Raw genomic sequence first — 15,743 nt, 5'->3', positions numbered from 1 at the left:
ATGCCAGTCCTTGCACTTTGTGCCATGTGTGCTTTAGACATTTTTCTTGAACCTCCCCCCCCCCCCCCAGCATCAACTCAGTGAAACAGAAGTGCACTGTGACTCTTACAGCTAAATTCTTTCATTTATTATAGCTGTTACTGTTGCTATTATATCTTTCTTTATACCAGAATTCTGACAAAGGGCCATTAGTCTTAGGGAAAGTGAAGAAATATAAGAAGGTTGCTTTAATTTTTCCCAAACCTGGTTGGAGGGAAAATTCATATATCCTTCAAGCTTGTGAAGCAAGCGTCGAATCTTTATCAAGCTTGCCAGTAGGAGAAGGTCGTCCCCATTCAGGTATCGATGAAGTGGAATCTCCTGTGGTTTCTGGAGCTTTTTAGCAAAGAGAAAGAGAAGGGAGCTGAGGATCCAGTTGTGGGACTGGTCAGAGTGGAGCCGGGGAGAGGAGGGAGAGAACAGGTAGAGTCACTGATTTGGGGGTGGAGCTCCTCTTGAAATAAGTGGAAATCGGACAAGTGCTGTTATTCTAAATTTCTGCGGGTAGAGTGTAGGACTTGGCACATGTGAGGTCTTAAGTTTGACTCCAGGTATTCTATATACCAGGATAAGTGCTTTGGACTCTTTGTCAGTAAGTAAATAAATCATTAAAAAATGATAATGGTCCTAGAAAGGAATGATTATCATCAGAACAGTAATCTGAAAAGTAAAAATAAAAAGTACCATTGGAGAATTAAATGACCAACTGAAACCACTAAACCCAAAACACATTTTGAGCTCAAGTCAATTGAAATTAAATGTAGGTTGTGAACATCGGATGCTCGCTCCTTTGGAAACAACCCCTCTCCCTACCTTCTGAATTGAGTACAGGTGCCCAAGCTGAGACTGGCAGTCCTATTTCTCACCAGCTTGAACCACTTTGTCTCCACAGTTACCAGAAGTAAACTTCAATAACCCAAACATGCTAGGAACCAGGGATCCTCAAATTCCAACCAAAGGGATACACAACCAGACTTTCTGTGACTTTGAGGGCAAGTTGAGGCTGTGGTAGAGAAGCTTCTCTCGAATGAAACTAGTACTCATGGAAACAGAGTTGGTAGAGGACGGGGGGGGGGGGGGGGGTAGACAGCGCAAAGGCTATGCAAAGATACTCTTATTCGGAGGCTCTGCAGCCTCAGGTTCAACCCCTTCCCAACCACCATAAGCCAGAGCTGAATAATGCTCAAGGAGAAAGAAGAAGGGGAAGAAAAGGAGCTGAGTAGTGCTCTGGTAAAAAAACAACAACAACAAAAAAAAACTCAGTTTCTCTCTGTCCTATCAAATGAAATAGAAAAAAAAAAAAGGGAGAAGCTATCAGGGGAGGGGGTGGGATATGGAGATTGGGTGGTGGGAATTGTGCGGAGTTGTACCCCTCCTACCCTATGGTTTTGTTAATTTATCCTTTCTGAAAGAAAGAAAGAAAGAAAGAAAGAGAGAAAGAAAGAAAAAAAGGGAGGGAGACGGGTAGATAGCACAGTGGTTATGCTAACAGACTGCCATGCCTGAGGCTCTGAAGTCCCAGGTTCAATCCCTTGTACCATCATAAGCCAGAGCTGAGTAGTGTTCCGGTATTTAAAAAAAAAAAAAAAAAAAGGATGAAATGGCGACTGTAAGAGGTAGATTTGTAGTGCCGGCACCAAGCCCCAGCAATAACCCTGGTGGGGAAAAAAAAAATCTATTGGAAATTTTACTGTTGAGTTGGAGAAATCAAAATAGCAATGATAAGAGGTAGTCTTTAAGATGAACTAGGGGCCAGGAAGTTCAGTCAGCAGTTCAGTCTTACATGTAAGAGACTCTAGCTTTGATTCCTGACACCACATGGGGGGAAAAGATTATGTATATGTGTATATGCATAGAAACTTATTCTCTGCCTTACTGAGGCATAACATGGGGGGAAAAGATTATGCATATGTGTATATGCATAGAAACTTATTCTCTGCCTTACTGAGGCATACCTGACAAAGGCCAGTATTGGCTTAGCACTTATTTGGTGTCAAAACACCATACGTATTTTGCAGTGCATTGAAATCTTCACAGCAATCTGAGGTAAGAATCATTATATGCATTTTATAATGAGGTGACAGAACTTCAAGTTCATCCATTTAGCGAAGTGACAAAGTTGAGGGTTGACAGACAGTATGTCTCTGTGACATGAAGTTCTTGCCCCTTAACCATTAAGTGGTACTGCCAGTGACTACGGTGTTCTCTGATAACTTTTTTTTTAGCTTTATTTAATTTGATAGGACAGAGAAATAGAGGGTGGGGGGAGAGAGCACTAGCTGCAGCACTGCTTCAGAGCTCAGGAAGCTTCCCCCCTGCAGGTGGGGACCGGTAAGGTGTTCTCTGGACATGCCCTGGGCAGGGTCTAGTGATGAAGACTCGGTGAGATCCAGTCTACCCTTCAGGAGCCCACCATTCAGGAGAAAAGGCAGCCATGGAGTTGAGCAATCAAAGGACAAAGTGAGAAGACGGACAGTCTAGGGGACATGACAGGTCCTCAGTGGACAGAGAGCAAGAAGTTCAGCAAGGACATGGGCTCAGGTTTGGTCTTGAACATGGTTCGAACCAGGTCTCGTGGTGCATCACAGGGCTTTCTACTGTAATCCAGAGAAAAGAGTAATACACAGCCTTAAAACTTACCTGCTAAAACAGTTCCAAAATATCAACCCATCATATGTCACTTGAATTCAAGTCTGAACTAGAAGAAATTTCTGAAGAAACAACAGGACTGCCTTGATTTAGTTAGGAACATGTTTTTCCATTGAACTCCAAAATTCTTAGTGAATAATTTAAATGCTCTAAACCATTTCATAATTTCACTTACCTTCACTTTGGTCCCGACACTGATTTTTGCCTGTTGGCCCATTGCTAGAAAAGTGATTGAAATCTTGTCTTGCTCTAAGATGCGAAGTCCAACATAACGGTTCAAAGCCAGAAAGACAGGCTTAAAGGAAACAAAAGGAACAGCAGCAACGGAACTTGACCAATTCCAGGCCCTTATGCGGTTGCCAGTTTCATCTGAATATTGACCTCCCAAGATATTGATGAATACCCTAAGCAGAAAGGAAATTAAAAAAAAAAAAACATCACAGCCAGTAACACCAGGTAGAATTCAACCCTGAAATCAGCCCTGCCTCATGCTAACAAAGGGAAGTATATGCACACCAGCACCATGTGAATGATGGGAGAACCTCCGATCTTAGGAAGGACTCGTGGGAAATTCTTCACTCAGTAGAAGTACTGGGTCCACTCCACCACCAACGGATTCACCAAAATGGACCCAAAGGTTGGAAGCAGGATGGTAGATAGAAGGTTCTGGAAATTACGAACTAGAAAGGAATGAGAAGGGAGCGGATGGAGGAGGTTCAGTCCAGAAAAGAAGACTTTAGAAGGGTAAGCAGTACTTGAGTCAGGGGAGACTCCAGTGCTGAGACTTTCTCAATGCAGACCACTGGGGGTGGATTCTGGGGGTGACCAACCTCCACAAGAGAGAAAAACAGCTCCCAGCAACTGGGAGTCAGGGATCCTTCACAGAGACTTCTTAGAGATGGAGAGGCCCAGGGACCATCTCAGAGATCTCTGACAGAGTGCGTGGTGGGAACAGATCAGGGCCACATTACAGACAAGTTTAAGAGCTGCTGGTGTAAATGACTGCAGTCTTAATCATCTCCTACCCTCTCACTTTTTTGCAGCTTTCACCACCCTTTCTCTTTTTTTTTTTTTTTAACATTTTATTTGTTTATTAATGAGAAAGATAGGAGGAGAGAAAGAACCAGACATCTTTCTGGTACATGTGCTGCTGAGGATCGAACTCAGGACCTCATGATTGAGAGTTCAGTGCTTTATCCACTGTACCACCTCCCGGACCACTCACCACCCTTTCTTAAGGATAGACAATAGGTGTAGTTCTTAGTTCTTAGGAAGCTGACTTAATGAGCAGCTTTTTAAAAAATCTTTATTTATTGGATAGAGACCGTTAGAAATTGAGAGGAAGGGGGGAGACAGACAGGGAGAAAGACATCTGCAGCCCTGCTTCACCACTCACAAAGCTTTCCCCCTTCAGGTGGGGACCAGGGGCTCAAACCTGGGTCCTTGTGCACTGTAACATATGCACCCTACTGGGTGTGCCACCACCCAGCCCCAGTGATGAGCAGCTTTTAAAAACTCAGGCCTAGGGTTATGCAAAGAGAATCTCATGCCTGAGGCTCCCAAGACCCAAGTTCAATCCCCTGCCCGCATCATAAGTCAGAGCTGAGCAGTGCTCTGGTAACAACAAAAGCCGGGTCTAAAGAAGTGACTCAGTAAGAGTCACAAGTATGTGGTCCTGGGTTTAATCCCTTGCATCATATGAGAGCAACAAAGACAGAATGACTAGGACTTCATGGATGGTAGAGTAGTGCTTTGCTCTCTCTCTCTCTCTCTCTCTCTCTCACACACACACACACACACACACACAATTTCTAGTTTAGTTCTGGCTTATGTTGGTACGGGGGATAAACTTGGGATTTTGGAACCTCAGGCATGAGAGTCTTCTTGTATAACCATTATGCTGTTTCCCCTTCTCTATCTTGAAATAAATAAATTAGCTATGAGGGTAACCTGAATAAAATAGCTACTGGATTATTTCCTCAAACTGAGTAGTGGCCATAATCTAATAGCAAAGGCAAAAGTGAGAAGTTGAGTTGATTATCTTCCTATGTCTCAGAATGGGTTGATTTGGTTTTACTTTGAAATGTAGGTGAAAATAATATTCAACCAAAACTAGCCAATGATCAGTTGGTTTTTTAAGTATATCTTATAATATTTATTTTATTTATTTATTCCCTTTTGTTGCCCTTGTTGTTTTATTGTTGTAGTTATTATTGTTGTCATTTTTTTTTTTTGGATAGGACAGAGAGAAATGGAGAGAGGAAGGGAAGACAGAGAGGGGGAGAGAAAGATAGACACCTGCAGACCTGCTTCACCACTTATGAAGCGACTCCCCTGCAGGTGAAGAACCAGGGCTCGAACCGGGATCTTTACACTGGTCCTTGCGCTTTGCACCACCTGCGCATAACCCGCTGCTCTACAGCCCGACTCCCGATCAGTTGTTTTGAAGTATAGTAAGTGTGGTAGCAAAATTTCAGGCTGTGCCCTCAAGGCAGGGAAGATGAAAACTTGCTACTAGAAAGGTAATTGAAAGGGTCTTAAGTATCATGTGTCATTTCACAGGACCTAGGAGCAAAATGAGTCACAGGGCTTTGCTGGAAAGGAAAAAGTTCTCAAAGCCAGTGACTGGGAACAATTTAGTTCTCTACCTAATAGATAACACCGCCCAACCCCCACTGCATTGAAGGAAGCTTTGTGGTTGTGGTCTCTCTCACATTTTCAATATCTCTATAAATAAACGTATGTCTATGTATAATTGCTGTTGAACCCCAGAGAAGTAGAAGTTCTCCAATCTACATGGTGGTAATGAGTTAAATACTGCTTCTGAATTAAAATGCAAATAATTGTGTCCTGACTTTTTCAGTACTGGCAGAGGGTCCAAACTTTGCCCAAATATTGGCAGAGTTGCTCAGGATATATTTACACCTATAAATACTTTAAAAAATCTCTCAGGGTGGGGGTAGATAGCATAATGGTTATGCAAACAGACTCTCAAGCCTGTGGCTCCGTCAAATCCCAGGTTCAATCCCCCGCACCACCATAAGCCAGAGCTGAGCAGTGCTGTGGTAAAAAAAAAAAAAAAAAAAAAAAACTGAAAAAAACTCATAAAGTTTATATTGTATTTGAAGTCAGAACTCAGATTTTACTGTCTAAATGATCTTATAATGAAATATGTGACAGTGGCTAAATAAAGTCATAGAATACATGTTAGTAGAACAAAATGCAGTCAGAATCTTAATTTCTCTAGAGATTTCATTTTATGTTGTTGATTGTGGTTACAGAATGTTTATTATAGTTAGGAATATATCTCAAAGAATAGTAACACAGGTCGTCCAAAACGTTGCAGTAGATAAAATGTTGGGACTCTCAAGTATGAAGTCCTAAGTTTGATCCCTGGCAACACATGTGCCAGAGTGATAGATGGTTCATTTTTTTTTCTCTCTCTCTCCCTCCCCCTCTCCCTCACCCTTTCTCTCTCCCCGCTCCCCCTCCCTCTCTCTTTGTACCTTACTAATAAATAAATACAATATTTTAAAAAAGTAATAACACGGCAAAGCAGCTGTCTGTGCACTGGCAAATTATATCCTTAAATGAGAGAGCGTAACATCATCGGGCCAGCAAGACAACGCCTGGATAATGCAGCACAACTCAGGGTCAAGCTCGGCCCCACTGCAGTGAAGGAAGCTTCAGTGCTGCGGTGTCTCTTCCCTTCTCTGGTTGGTACACGCACTGCTAGGGATCAAACTTGAGACCTCATGCTTGAGAGTCCAACGATACGTATCCACTGTGTGGCTATTTTTCAGTTTTTTTTTTTTTTTTCTTTTTTGGGTAGTACAAAGAGAAATTGAGAGGGGAGAGGAAAATAGAGAGGTGTTGTTTTCGATGGGTTATGCTGTTTTTGCCGGGCTGGCTTCACGGGCAGGTAACAGACGACCAGGGACTCATAGTTGAGCTGTACGCAGTATCTCTTTATTCATGCAGGACGCAGTGCAATCTAAGACGAGCTAAGTTAAACTCAAAGTAAAGTAAAACTCACAATGCTGTCTTTATATATACTTGCCAAGTAGGGTGGAAACAGGATGTGACATAGAGAGAGTGGAGAGAAAAGTGACTGGTAAAAATCAGAGTGTGACAAGGAGGGGGCAGATTAGGCGAGAATCCTATCACTGAACCACCAATGCCCTGGAGGGAGGGTGGAACTTATCAGTGGTTATGTAAATAGAATGAAGTGGTTATGTAAATAGAATGGTGTTAAGCAGGGGGGATTTAAACCAAATGAAACAGAAGGGGTCTCATGCATACCAACAGAGAGGGAGAGAAAAATAAACACCTGCAGACCTGTTGTACTGCTTGCAGAGTGACCCCTCTGCAGGTGGGGTAGCTGGGGCTCTGTCTCCTTTTTTATCTGAAGCAGAGTCCCTGGTGATGACAAAAAGGAAGAAGAAAGAGAGAGAAAGAAAAAGGAAAGATGGAAGGAAGGAGGAGGAAAAAGAGAAAACGAAAAGGAAAAACATGGGGGAGATAATATAATAGTTCTGCAAAAGACTTGCATGTCTGAGGCTCCAAAGTCCCCGGTTTAGTCCTCCATACCATCCTAAACCTGAGCTATGCAGTGCTCTGGCAAAACAACAACAAAAAGACAAGCAGTGTGGAATATATATATATATATATATATATATATATATATACATACATATACACACACACACACATATAGATATAATTTATTTATGAGAAAGATAGGAAGAGAAAGAATGAACCAGACATCACTCTGACACATGTACTGCCAGGGACTGAACTCGGGACCTTATGCTTGAGAGTCCAAAGCTTTACCACTGCACCATCTCCCGGACCACTTTTTAATATATTTTTTAATTATCTTTATTTTGTTTGATAGAAACGGCCAGAAATCAAAAGAGAAGGGGGTGATAGAGAGGGAGAGAGGCAGAGAGACCCCTGCAACACTACTTCACCACTTGCAAAGCTTTTCCCCTGCAGGTGGGGGCCAGGGATTTGAACCCAGGTCCTTGCACACTGCAATGCATGCACTCAACCAGGTGTGCCACCACCTGGCCCCAAGCAGTGCAGACTTCTAACAAAATCACATGGGATCATATTTCAAATCCCCAGGGGCACTATATAATTTATCTAGGAGATTTGATTATAGAAAAATCTGAGTCATTCTCACCATTAAAAAAAAAAATAGTAGTTTCACAAAAGTCAAGAAACAAAGTGGCGTCAGGAGGAATCTAGAAACCTACCAGACATTTCCGTTAGGATGATAGCAGGAACTTCTGCCAGAAGAGCTCAGCACTGCCAGGATTGCAGGTTCCATAGACGCGTCTTCTTGGACTATACAAGTGAAACCCCGGACCTTGTTGGGCACTTGGATGATGGCTAGGTTTCCAGAGGGGTAACTGAGATCAGATAAGGTCATTTGAGTTGTTCTAATAGGCTTCCACTGTTTGGGGGATGAATTCAATTTGTGAGAGAGACCATTGAAATGAGAAAAGCTTTCTGAAAACTGGAAGGTGCCAGAAGGAATTTAATTTTTATGTGCATCAAATATATTTAACACACACACCCCTGAACAGAATACTGGTAAATGGAACTTAGCATCATATAAAAAGAATTATGTGGGGAGTCAGGCAGTAGCACAGGGGGTTAAGCGCATGTGGCGCCAAGTGCAAGGACCGGCATAAGGATCCCAGTTTGAGCCCCCGGCTCCCCACCTGCAGGGGAGTTACTTCACAGGCGGTGAAGCAGGTCTGCAGGTGTCTGTCTTTCTCTTGCCCTCTCTGTCTTCCCTCCTCTCTCCATTTCTCTCTGTCCTATCCAACAATGATGACATCAATAATAACTACAACAATAAAACAACAAGGGCAACAAAAGGGAATAAATAAATATTTAAAAATAATTATGTATCACAATTAAGTGGAATTTTATTTAATTTTGTTTAACAGAGCACTGTTTAGCTTAGTAATAAGAGACATGTTACAAGAATTGTAGCACATGTGTATACTACAACAAAATACCAGTCTTGTCGTAGAACCAAAACTGTATCCGTTACATATTATATATTTACTACTTATTGCACACAGTTATGTAAAGGCGGCAAGTTACAAAATATGAGCGTCTAGTTCCTTTAAAAATTATGAGTGTGTACACTGAAAATAGGAAAGAGAAAAATAAGGAAACTTATTTTAAAAGATGTTCCCATAGCTAGGTGGTGGTGCAGTGGATCAAGCATTAGATCCTCAAACATGAAGTCCCAAATTCCATCCTCAGCATCACATCTGCCACAGTAATGTTCTGGTTCTCTTTCTCTCTCACCCTATCTCTCTCTCATTAGTAAGTAATAATAAAGAGGGCTGGAGAGATAGCATAACAGTTATGCAAAAAGCCTTTCATGTCTGAGCCACCAAATGTCCGAGGTTCAATCCACTGTAAGCCAGAGCTGAGTAGTGCTCTGGCAAAATAAAGAATATATTTAGGGACCAGGTCGGGTGGTGGTGTATCTGGTTGAGCGCACATGTTAACAATACAAAAGGACCCGGGCTTGAGCCCCAAATCCCCACCTGCAAGGGGAAAGCTTTGTGAGTGGTGAAGCAGGGCTGCAGGTGTCTTTGTCTCTCTCCCTATCTCCCCCTTCCCTCTTGATTTTTGTCTCTCTCTATCCCATAAATAACTAAAGATAATTTAAAAAAATTAAAAGAAAAAGAAGAATGTATTTACATCTTTGGTGAAACTGTGGAGGTAATCCCTATATATTTTTCTTGATGTTCTTCTGTTTATGAATAACCAAAACAAATAAAAATAACTCACTGAATGAAAAGGATACAATATTTGTGTTGTCCCGTCTGGAAATGAAGTCAGAAACTTGCCCCCATGTTTGTAGTACCTCTCTAGGAGTTCATTCCTCATGATCTATACACAACAGGAAACAAGACACTTAGCTGCTGGCTATTGCAGATACAACACATCAGATATGGCGATGGACATCCTTGGCTTGCTAGACAAAAATACAACCACTTTTTCCTTCCTTCCTTCCTGCCTTCCTTCCTGCCTCCTTTTCTAAAATTTTTTTATATTCATTTTATTGATTTTCCCCTTTATTGCCCTTGTTGTTTAACAATATTGTGGTTATTGATGTCGTTTTTGTTGGATAGGACAGAGAGAAATGGAGAGAGGAGGGGAAGACAGAGAGGGGGAGAGAAAGACAGACACCTGCAGAGCTGCTTCACCGCCTGTGAAGCGACTCCCCTGCAGGTGGGGAGCTGGGGGGCTCAAATGTGCCACGTGCACTTAACCCGCTGCGCCACTGCCTGACTCTCTCTCTCTCTCTCTTTTTTTTTTTTTACTAGAGCACTGATCAGCTCTGGTTTACGGTGGTGCAGGGGATTGAACTTGGGACTTCGAAGCCTCAGGCATGACAGTCTGTTTGCATAACCATTATGCTATCTACCCCTGCCCTTTCTTCCTCCTTTTCTTTCTTCTTTCTTTCTTTCTCTTTCTTTCTTCCTTCCTTTTTTACTTAATTATTTTTGTCAAACCAGAGGACTGCTCAGCTCTGGCTTATGGCAATGTATGGGATTGACTCTGATTTCTGGTGCTCCAGGCTTGAAAGTCTTGCATTACTATTACTCTGTCTCCTAAGCCCCCAGCCACCATTTCTTCTCTTCATTTTTTGTTTGCCTTGTGGATCTCTTCTGATTGTGATTGCTGGGTTTATTGTAAGGTGGAAGAACAGGGCTGGGTGGTGGCGCACCTGGTTGAAGTCACTTGTGACAATGTGCAAGGACCTGGGTTCGAGACATCCCCTCTGCAGGGGGAAGGGTCTGCAAGTGGTGAAGCAGGTCTGCAAGTGTCTATCTTCCTCTCACCCTCTCTGTCTCCCCTCCTCTCTCCATTTCTCTGTCCTATTTAACAATGATATCAATAACAACAATAATAAAACATCAAGGGCAACAAAAGGGAATAAATATTAAAATAATAATGATAATAATGTGGAAGAACTTTTTCCTTTTCTTTGCAGAGGGCTCTCCCTATCCAGCTACCTGGATGTCGACCTTTTTTTTGTTCCCTTCCTCTTCTTCTAGCGTTTGCCCTTCTTCCGTAGCCAGTCAACAGCGTCAGGTTGAGCCTGATGTAAAGTTTCGAGACCTCCTTTGAATCTGGAGAGGTGGCAGTCGTTGACTATGTTCCCTTGTGTGGGAAGTCTGTTTCTCTGCAGGCTTTTCCATGTATTGTTGTGACTTTGCTGTTGATTCTGGGAGGAGGGAAGCACAGGCCCTCCCTGTACAGCCACCTTTGGTCTTGCTGTCATTTATTTTGGAAGATGCGTATTTCATTCTTTAAAATAAATAAATGTGTTCTGCTGTTGGTCATTACTCCAGGTCCTCTGCATTGCTTGATGCTGTGGTCTATTTACATAATCACCGTTTTGCCTGGGACCCGCCCTGCCTGCAGGGTATTGGTTTAATCCCATTGGTTAGAACCTTCCAAACAGCTGCCAGCTGCTATGGAAGCTTCCTATGTTCAAGCTCTTTTTTTTTTTTTTTTTTTGCTCCGCCCCCTCTCCTAGCCATTTCCTTTTCCCATTTGCCACTTCCGGTTAAAGAGATTATATAAAAGGCGGTGTATCTGATTAATAAAGGAGAGCTGCATTGTGTTCCCACTCAGCCAAGAGTTCCTGGTTCCTCTCCCGCATGCTGAGTAAGCAGCAGCTCAGGTTGGTTAGGGCGACGCCTCCCGACTCTGCTGCATTTAGGGAAGTTCTCAAACATGCCATATTGGTTTGGTTTCCCGTGAGGTAACAGCGTATCATATGGTTATATAAGTTCCGGGTAGCCACCTTTATCAAGTAATAGCAGTGCATGTTACCTCAGATTCACCTGAAGTGCAGTTCTGCCCTTCATTGTACAGTTCATCCCTTGGACCCAGCTTAACCCACCCCACTTCCACCTTCCTCTCTTGTAGCCTCTGTTTGGTCTTATAGACCGGAAATTTACATCATCTGTTTGCTCCGAATACCATATATGAGTGAAGTCATATAAGTGAATGTTCGTCTTTCTCTGACATATTTTACTCAGCATACTTCCCTCTAGCCTAGATCTAGTCATGTTGCAAAGGCAAAATTGCATCATTTGAATACATTATGTCACTATGAAATTTAGATTGATTTCTATAGCTTTGTGTAATATAGTAATTGCTAACATACAAGACAAAGCCTAGAAAACATGAATGATTTTGGGAGAAATGGTTGCAGTGTTTGCGTTCTCCTCTCCTTCTGTGTTTTCCAAATATTTCCTAATGTACAGTGATCACATTTAAAAAATATATTTATCCCCTTTTGTTGCTCTTGTTTTATCGTTGTCGTTATTGATGTCATCATTGTTGGATAGGACAGAGAGAAATAGAGAGAGGAGGGGAAGACAGAGAGAGGGAGAGAAAGACAGACACCTGCAGACCTGCTTCACCACCTGTGAGGCGACTCCCCTGCAGGTGGGGAGCCGGGGACTCGAAATGGGCTTCTTACGCGGGTCCTTGCACTTTGTGCCACGTGCGCTTAACCCGCTGCGCTACTGCCCAACTCCCCAGCGATCACATTTTAAAGGAAATAATCAAAATAGCCCTGCAGGGTGGGGGAGACAGCATAATGGTTATGCAAAAAGACTCTTGTGCCTGAGACTTCCAGGTCCCAGGTTCAATCCCCTGCCCCACCACCAACCAGAGCTGAGCAAAACTCTGGATAAAAATAAAATAAAATAAAATAAAATAAAATAAGGGAGTCGGGCGGTGGCGCAGTGGGTTAAGCGCACGTGGCGCAAAGCGCAGGGACCGGTGTAAGGATCCCGGTTCGAGCCCCCGGCTCCCCACCTGCAGGGGAGTCGCTTCACGGGCGGTGAAGCAGGTCTGCAGGTGTCCATCTTTCTCCCCTCTCTCTCTGTCTTCCCCTCCTCTCTCCATTTCTCTCTGTCCTATCCAACAACAAAGCAACGTCAACAATGGCAATAATAACCGCAACGAGGCTGCAACAACTAGGGCAACAAAAAGGGGGAAAAATGGCCTCCAGGAGCGGTGGATTCATGGTGCAGGCACCGAGCCCAACAATAACCCTGGAGGAAAAAAAAAAAAAGAAATAGTGGTCTGGGAGGTGGTACACTGGCTAAAAGCAGTGGACTCTCAAACATGAGGTCCTCAGTTCAATCCCTGGCAGCACATGTATCAGAATGATATCTGGTTCTTTCTCTTTCTTATCTTTCTCATTAATACATAAATGAAATCTTTAAAAAAAAAATAGGGTCCAGGTCGTGGCACACATTACAGTGCACAAGGACCTGGGTTCGAGCCCCTGGTCCCCATCTGCAGGAGGAAAGCTTCATGAGAGGTGAAGCAGTGCTGCAGGTGTCTCTCTGTCTCTCTCCCTATCACCCCTTTCCCTCTTGATCTTTGGCTGTCTCTATCTAATAAATAAAGATAATTTAAAAAAAATAGTCCAACATAAACCATGTATAAGCATTGTTATAATGTCTAGTAGAAGTTCAAAGGCCAAGTCCGTACCAATTCTTCTAAAAAATATATATAGCTAAATGTGCCGTATAGCAGCATTGTTCTTTTTTATGTTTATTCCCCCCCCCTTTTTTTTTTGCCCTTGTTGTCTTTTTGTTGTTGCTGTAGTTATTATTGTTGTTATTGTTGTTGTCGTTGTTGGATAGGACAGAGAGAAATGGAAATAGGAGGGGAAGACAGAGAGGGAGAGAGAAAGACACCTGCAGACTTGCTTCACCGCCTGTGAAGTGACGCCCCTGCGGGTGGGGAGACGGGGGCTTGAACTGGGACCCTTATATCGGTCCTTGTGCTTTGTACCACTTGCGCTTTGCACCACGTGCACTTAACTGGCTGCGCTACTGCCCGACTCCCAGCATTGTTCTACTCAACATGACCACCTTACTAATTCAGGCAGTTGATGTTTCAAAAATAGCAAGTACAAAAAAAAAAAAAAAAGAATTACCTTTCCACCTGCTATCCTTGAGTCACAGCAAACAATGGATATGTTTCTTCTCGCTAGTGAAAAATCTGTTAGTCTGTCTTCCTCCTCTTCTATTATTGGAATATCCAAAGAGAGTTGATAAGTGATTTTACTATGTCTGGTATCTATCAGTGGGAAGAGAATCACATGAAAGCACGTCAGTTTAAAATTCTCCACATACTGTCTTCTAAATTTAAATGTCAAAGTCCTATTACAAATGCACCGACCCACCAGCCACTACTGGAAGAAAATTAAAATGATGACATTTATTTATTTATTTTTTATCTCCAGGGTTATCACTGGGGCTCAGTGTCTGCACTACTAATCTACTGCTCTTGGAGGCTATTTTTTCCCTTTTGTTGCCCTTGTTGTTTATCGCTGTTATGATTATTGTTGTTTTTGCTGTCGTTGTTGTTGAATAGGACAGAGAGAAATGGAGAGAGGAGGGGAAGACAGAGAGGGAGAGAGAAAGACAGACACCTGCAGACCTGCTTCACCACCTGTGAAGCGACTACCCTGCAGGTAGGGAGCCGGGGGCTCGAACCAGGATCCTTATGCTGGTCCTTGCACTTTGAACCACGTACACTTAACCCACTGCTCTACCGCCAGACTCTCCCTATTTATTTATTTTCAAGTGAGACTGAGGACAAGGAGATAGCTTGCCCAGAAGAGCACACTTTACCATGCACTAGGACCTGGGTTTGAGTCCCGGCACCACATGGAAATACCATGCAAAGCACCAGGGAAAGCTTCCTAAACAGTGAAGTGGTGTTGTAGTATCTTTCCCTCTCTCTTGTTCTCTACCTCTCTCTCTGTCTGAAATTTAAAAAAAAAGAAAAAACAAAAGAAGAGTTAACTGGGAGCAGTGAAATCATACTGGTGCAAAGCCCTGGAAATGATGATAATAATAATAGATAATAATAGAAGGAGGAGGAGAATTCTCACTAGCAGAGAAATTATTACTTTCGTGTATGTGAAGATTTCTGACTGTAGGTTTAGTAGGAAACAGTTGAATGTTAAGGAAATGTATACTAGGAACTTAGTTTTTTTTTTTTTTAAAAAAAAGTGGTCCAGGAGGTGGCACAGTGAATAAAGTATTAGACTCTCAAGCATGAGGTCCTGAATTCAATCCTTGGCAGCACATGTCCCAGAGTGATGCCTGGCTCTTTCTCTCTCCTCCTATGTTTCTCATTAATAAATAAATAAAATCTAAAGAAAAAAAGATAGAGTTGGGAGTCAGGCGATAGTGCAGGGGAGTCTCTTCACATGCGGTGAAGCAGGTCAGCAGGTGTCTGTCTTTCTCTCCCCCTGTCTTCCCCTCCTCTCTCCATTTCTCTCCATCCTATCCAACAACGACGACATCAACAACAATAATAACTACAACAATAAAAAACAAGGTCAACAGAATGGAAAACAAGTAAATAAATATAAAAAAAAAGAGAGTCCAGGAGGTGACTCAAATGTGGAACACATTTGAGGCATGTGTAAGGCCTGGGTTCAGTCCCTGGCTCTGCATAAAACTGGAAATTTCTGTTCTGGACAAATACACACACACACACACACACACACCCTACATCATTAAAAAAATAAACATATGCCCCACCTGCAGGGGAGTTGCTTCACAGGCGGTGAAGCAGGACTGCAGGTGTCTATCTTTCTCTCCCACTCTCTGTCTTCCCCTCCTCTCTCCATTTCTCTCTGCTCTATCCAACAACGAGGACATCAATAACAACAATAATAACTACTACAACAACAAAAAGACAATAAGGGCACAAAAAGGGAAAATAAATAAATATTAATAAATATATGAAGAAGGCTGGGGAAGCATAATGGTTATCCAAAACACTTTCTTGTCTGAGGTTCTGAGGTCCCAGGTTCAATTACCAGCACCACCATTATCCATAGCTAATTGGTGCTCTGTTCTCTCTCATATTCTCTTACTCCCTTTAAATACTTTTTACCAGAGCACTGCTCAGCTCTAGTTTTTATGGTGGTACAGGGGATTGAACTTGGAACTTTGGAG

At 42.7% G+C, this 15,743-nt stretch overlaps 1 protein-coding gene across 2 annotated transcripts in view; it reads right to left on the bottom strand.

Annotated features, from left to right (window-relative positions):
- Positions 1–111: 111 nt before the first annotated feature.
- Positions 112–15,743, bottom strand: part of ERICH6 (glutamate rich 6) — a 45,431-nt gene continuing 29,799 nt past the window's right edge. For both annotated transcript variants that reach the window (XM_060197523.1, XM_060197524.1), the window contains 5 exons: positions 13,703–13,845; positions 9,530–9,615; positions 7,950–8,105; positions 2,864–3,092; positions 112–375 (listed from right to left, as the gene is read on the bottom strand). In XM_060197523.1, coding sequence (XP_060053506.1) covers positions 112–375; positions 2,864–3,092; positions 7,950–8,105; positions 9,530–9,615; positions 13,703–13,845 — 878 coding nt within the window. The remainder of the gene's footprint in view (positions 376–2,863; positions 3,093–7,949; positions 8,106–9,529; positions 9,616–13,702; positions 13,846–15,743) is intronic.

The sequence above is a fragment of the Erinaceus europaeus genome, chromosome 9, assembly GCF_950295315.1.
Source record: "Erinaceus europaeus chromosome 9, mEriEur2.1, whole genome shotgun sequence".
NCBI lineage: Eukaryota > Metazoa > Chordata > Mammalia > Eulipotyphla > Erinaceidae > Erinaceus > Erinaceus europaeus.
Note: the sequence above shows the minus strand (reverse complement) of the source record. Positions and strands in the feature narration are given on the sequence as shown.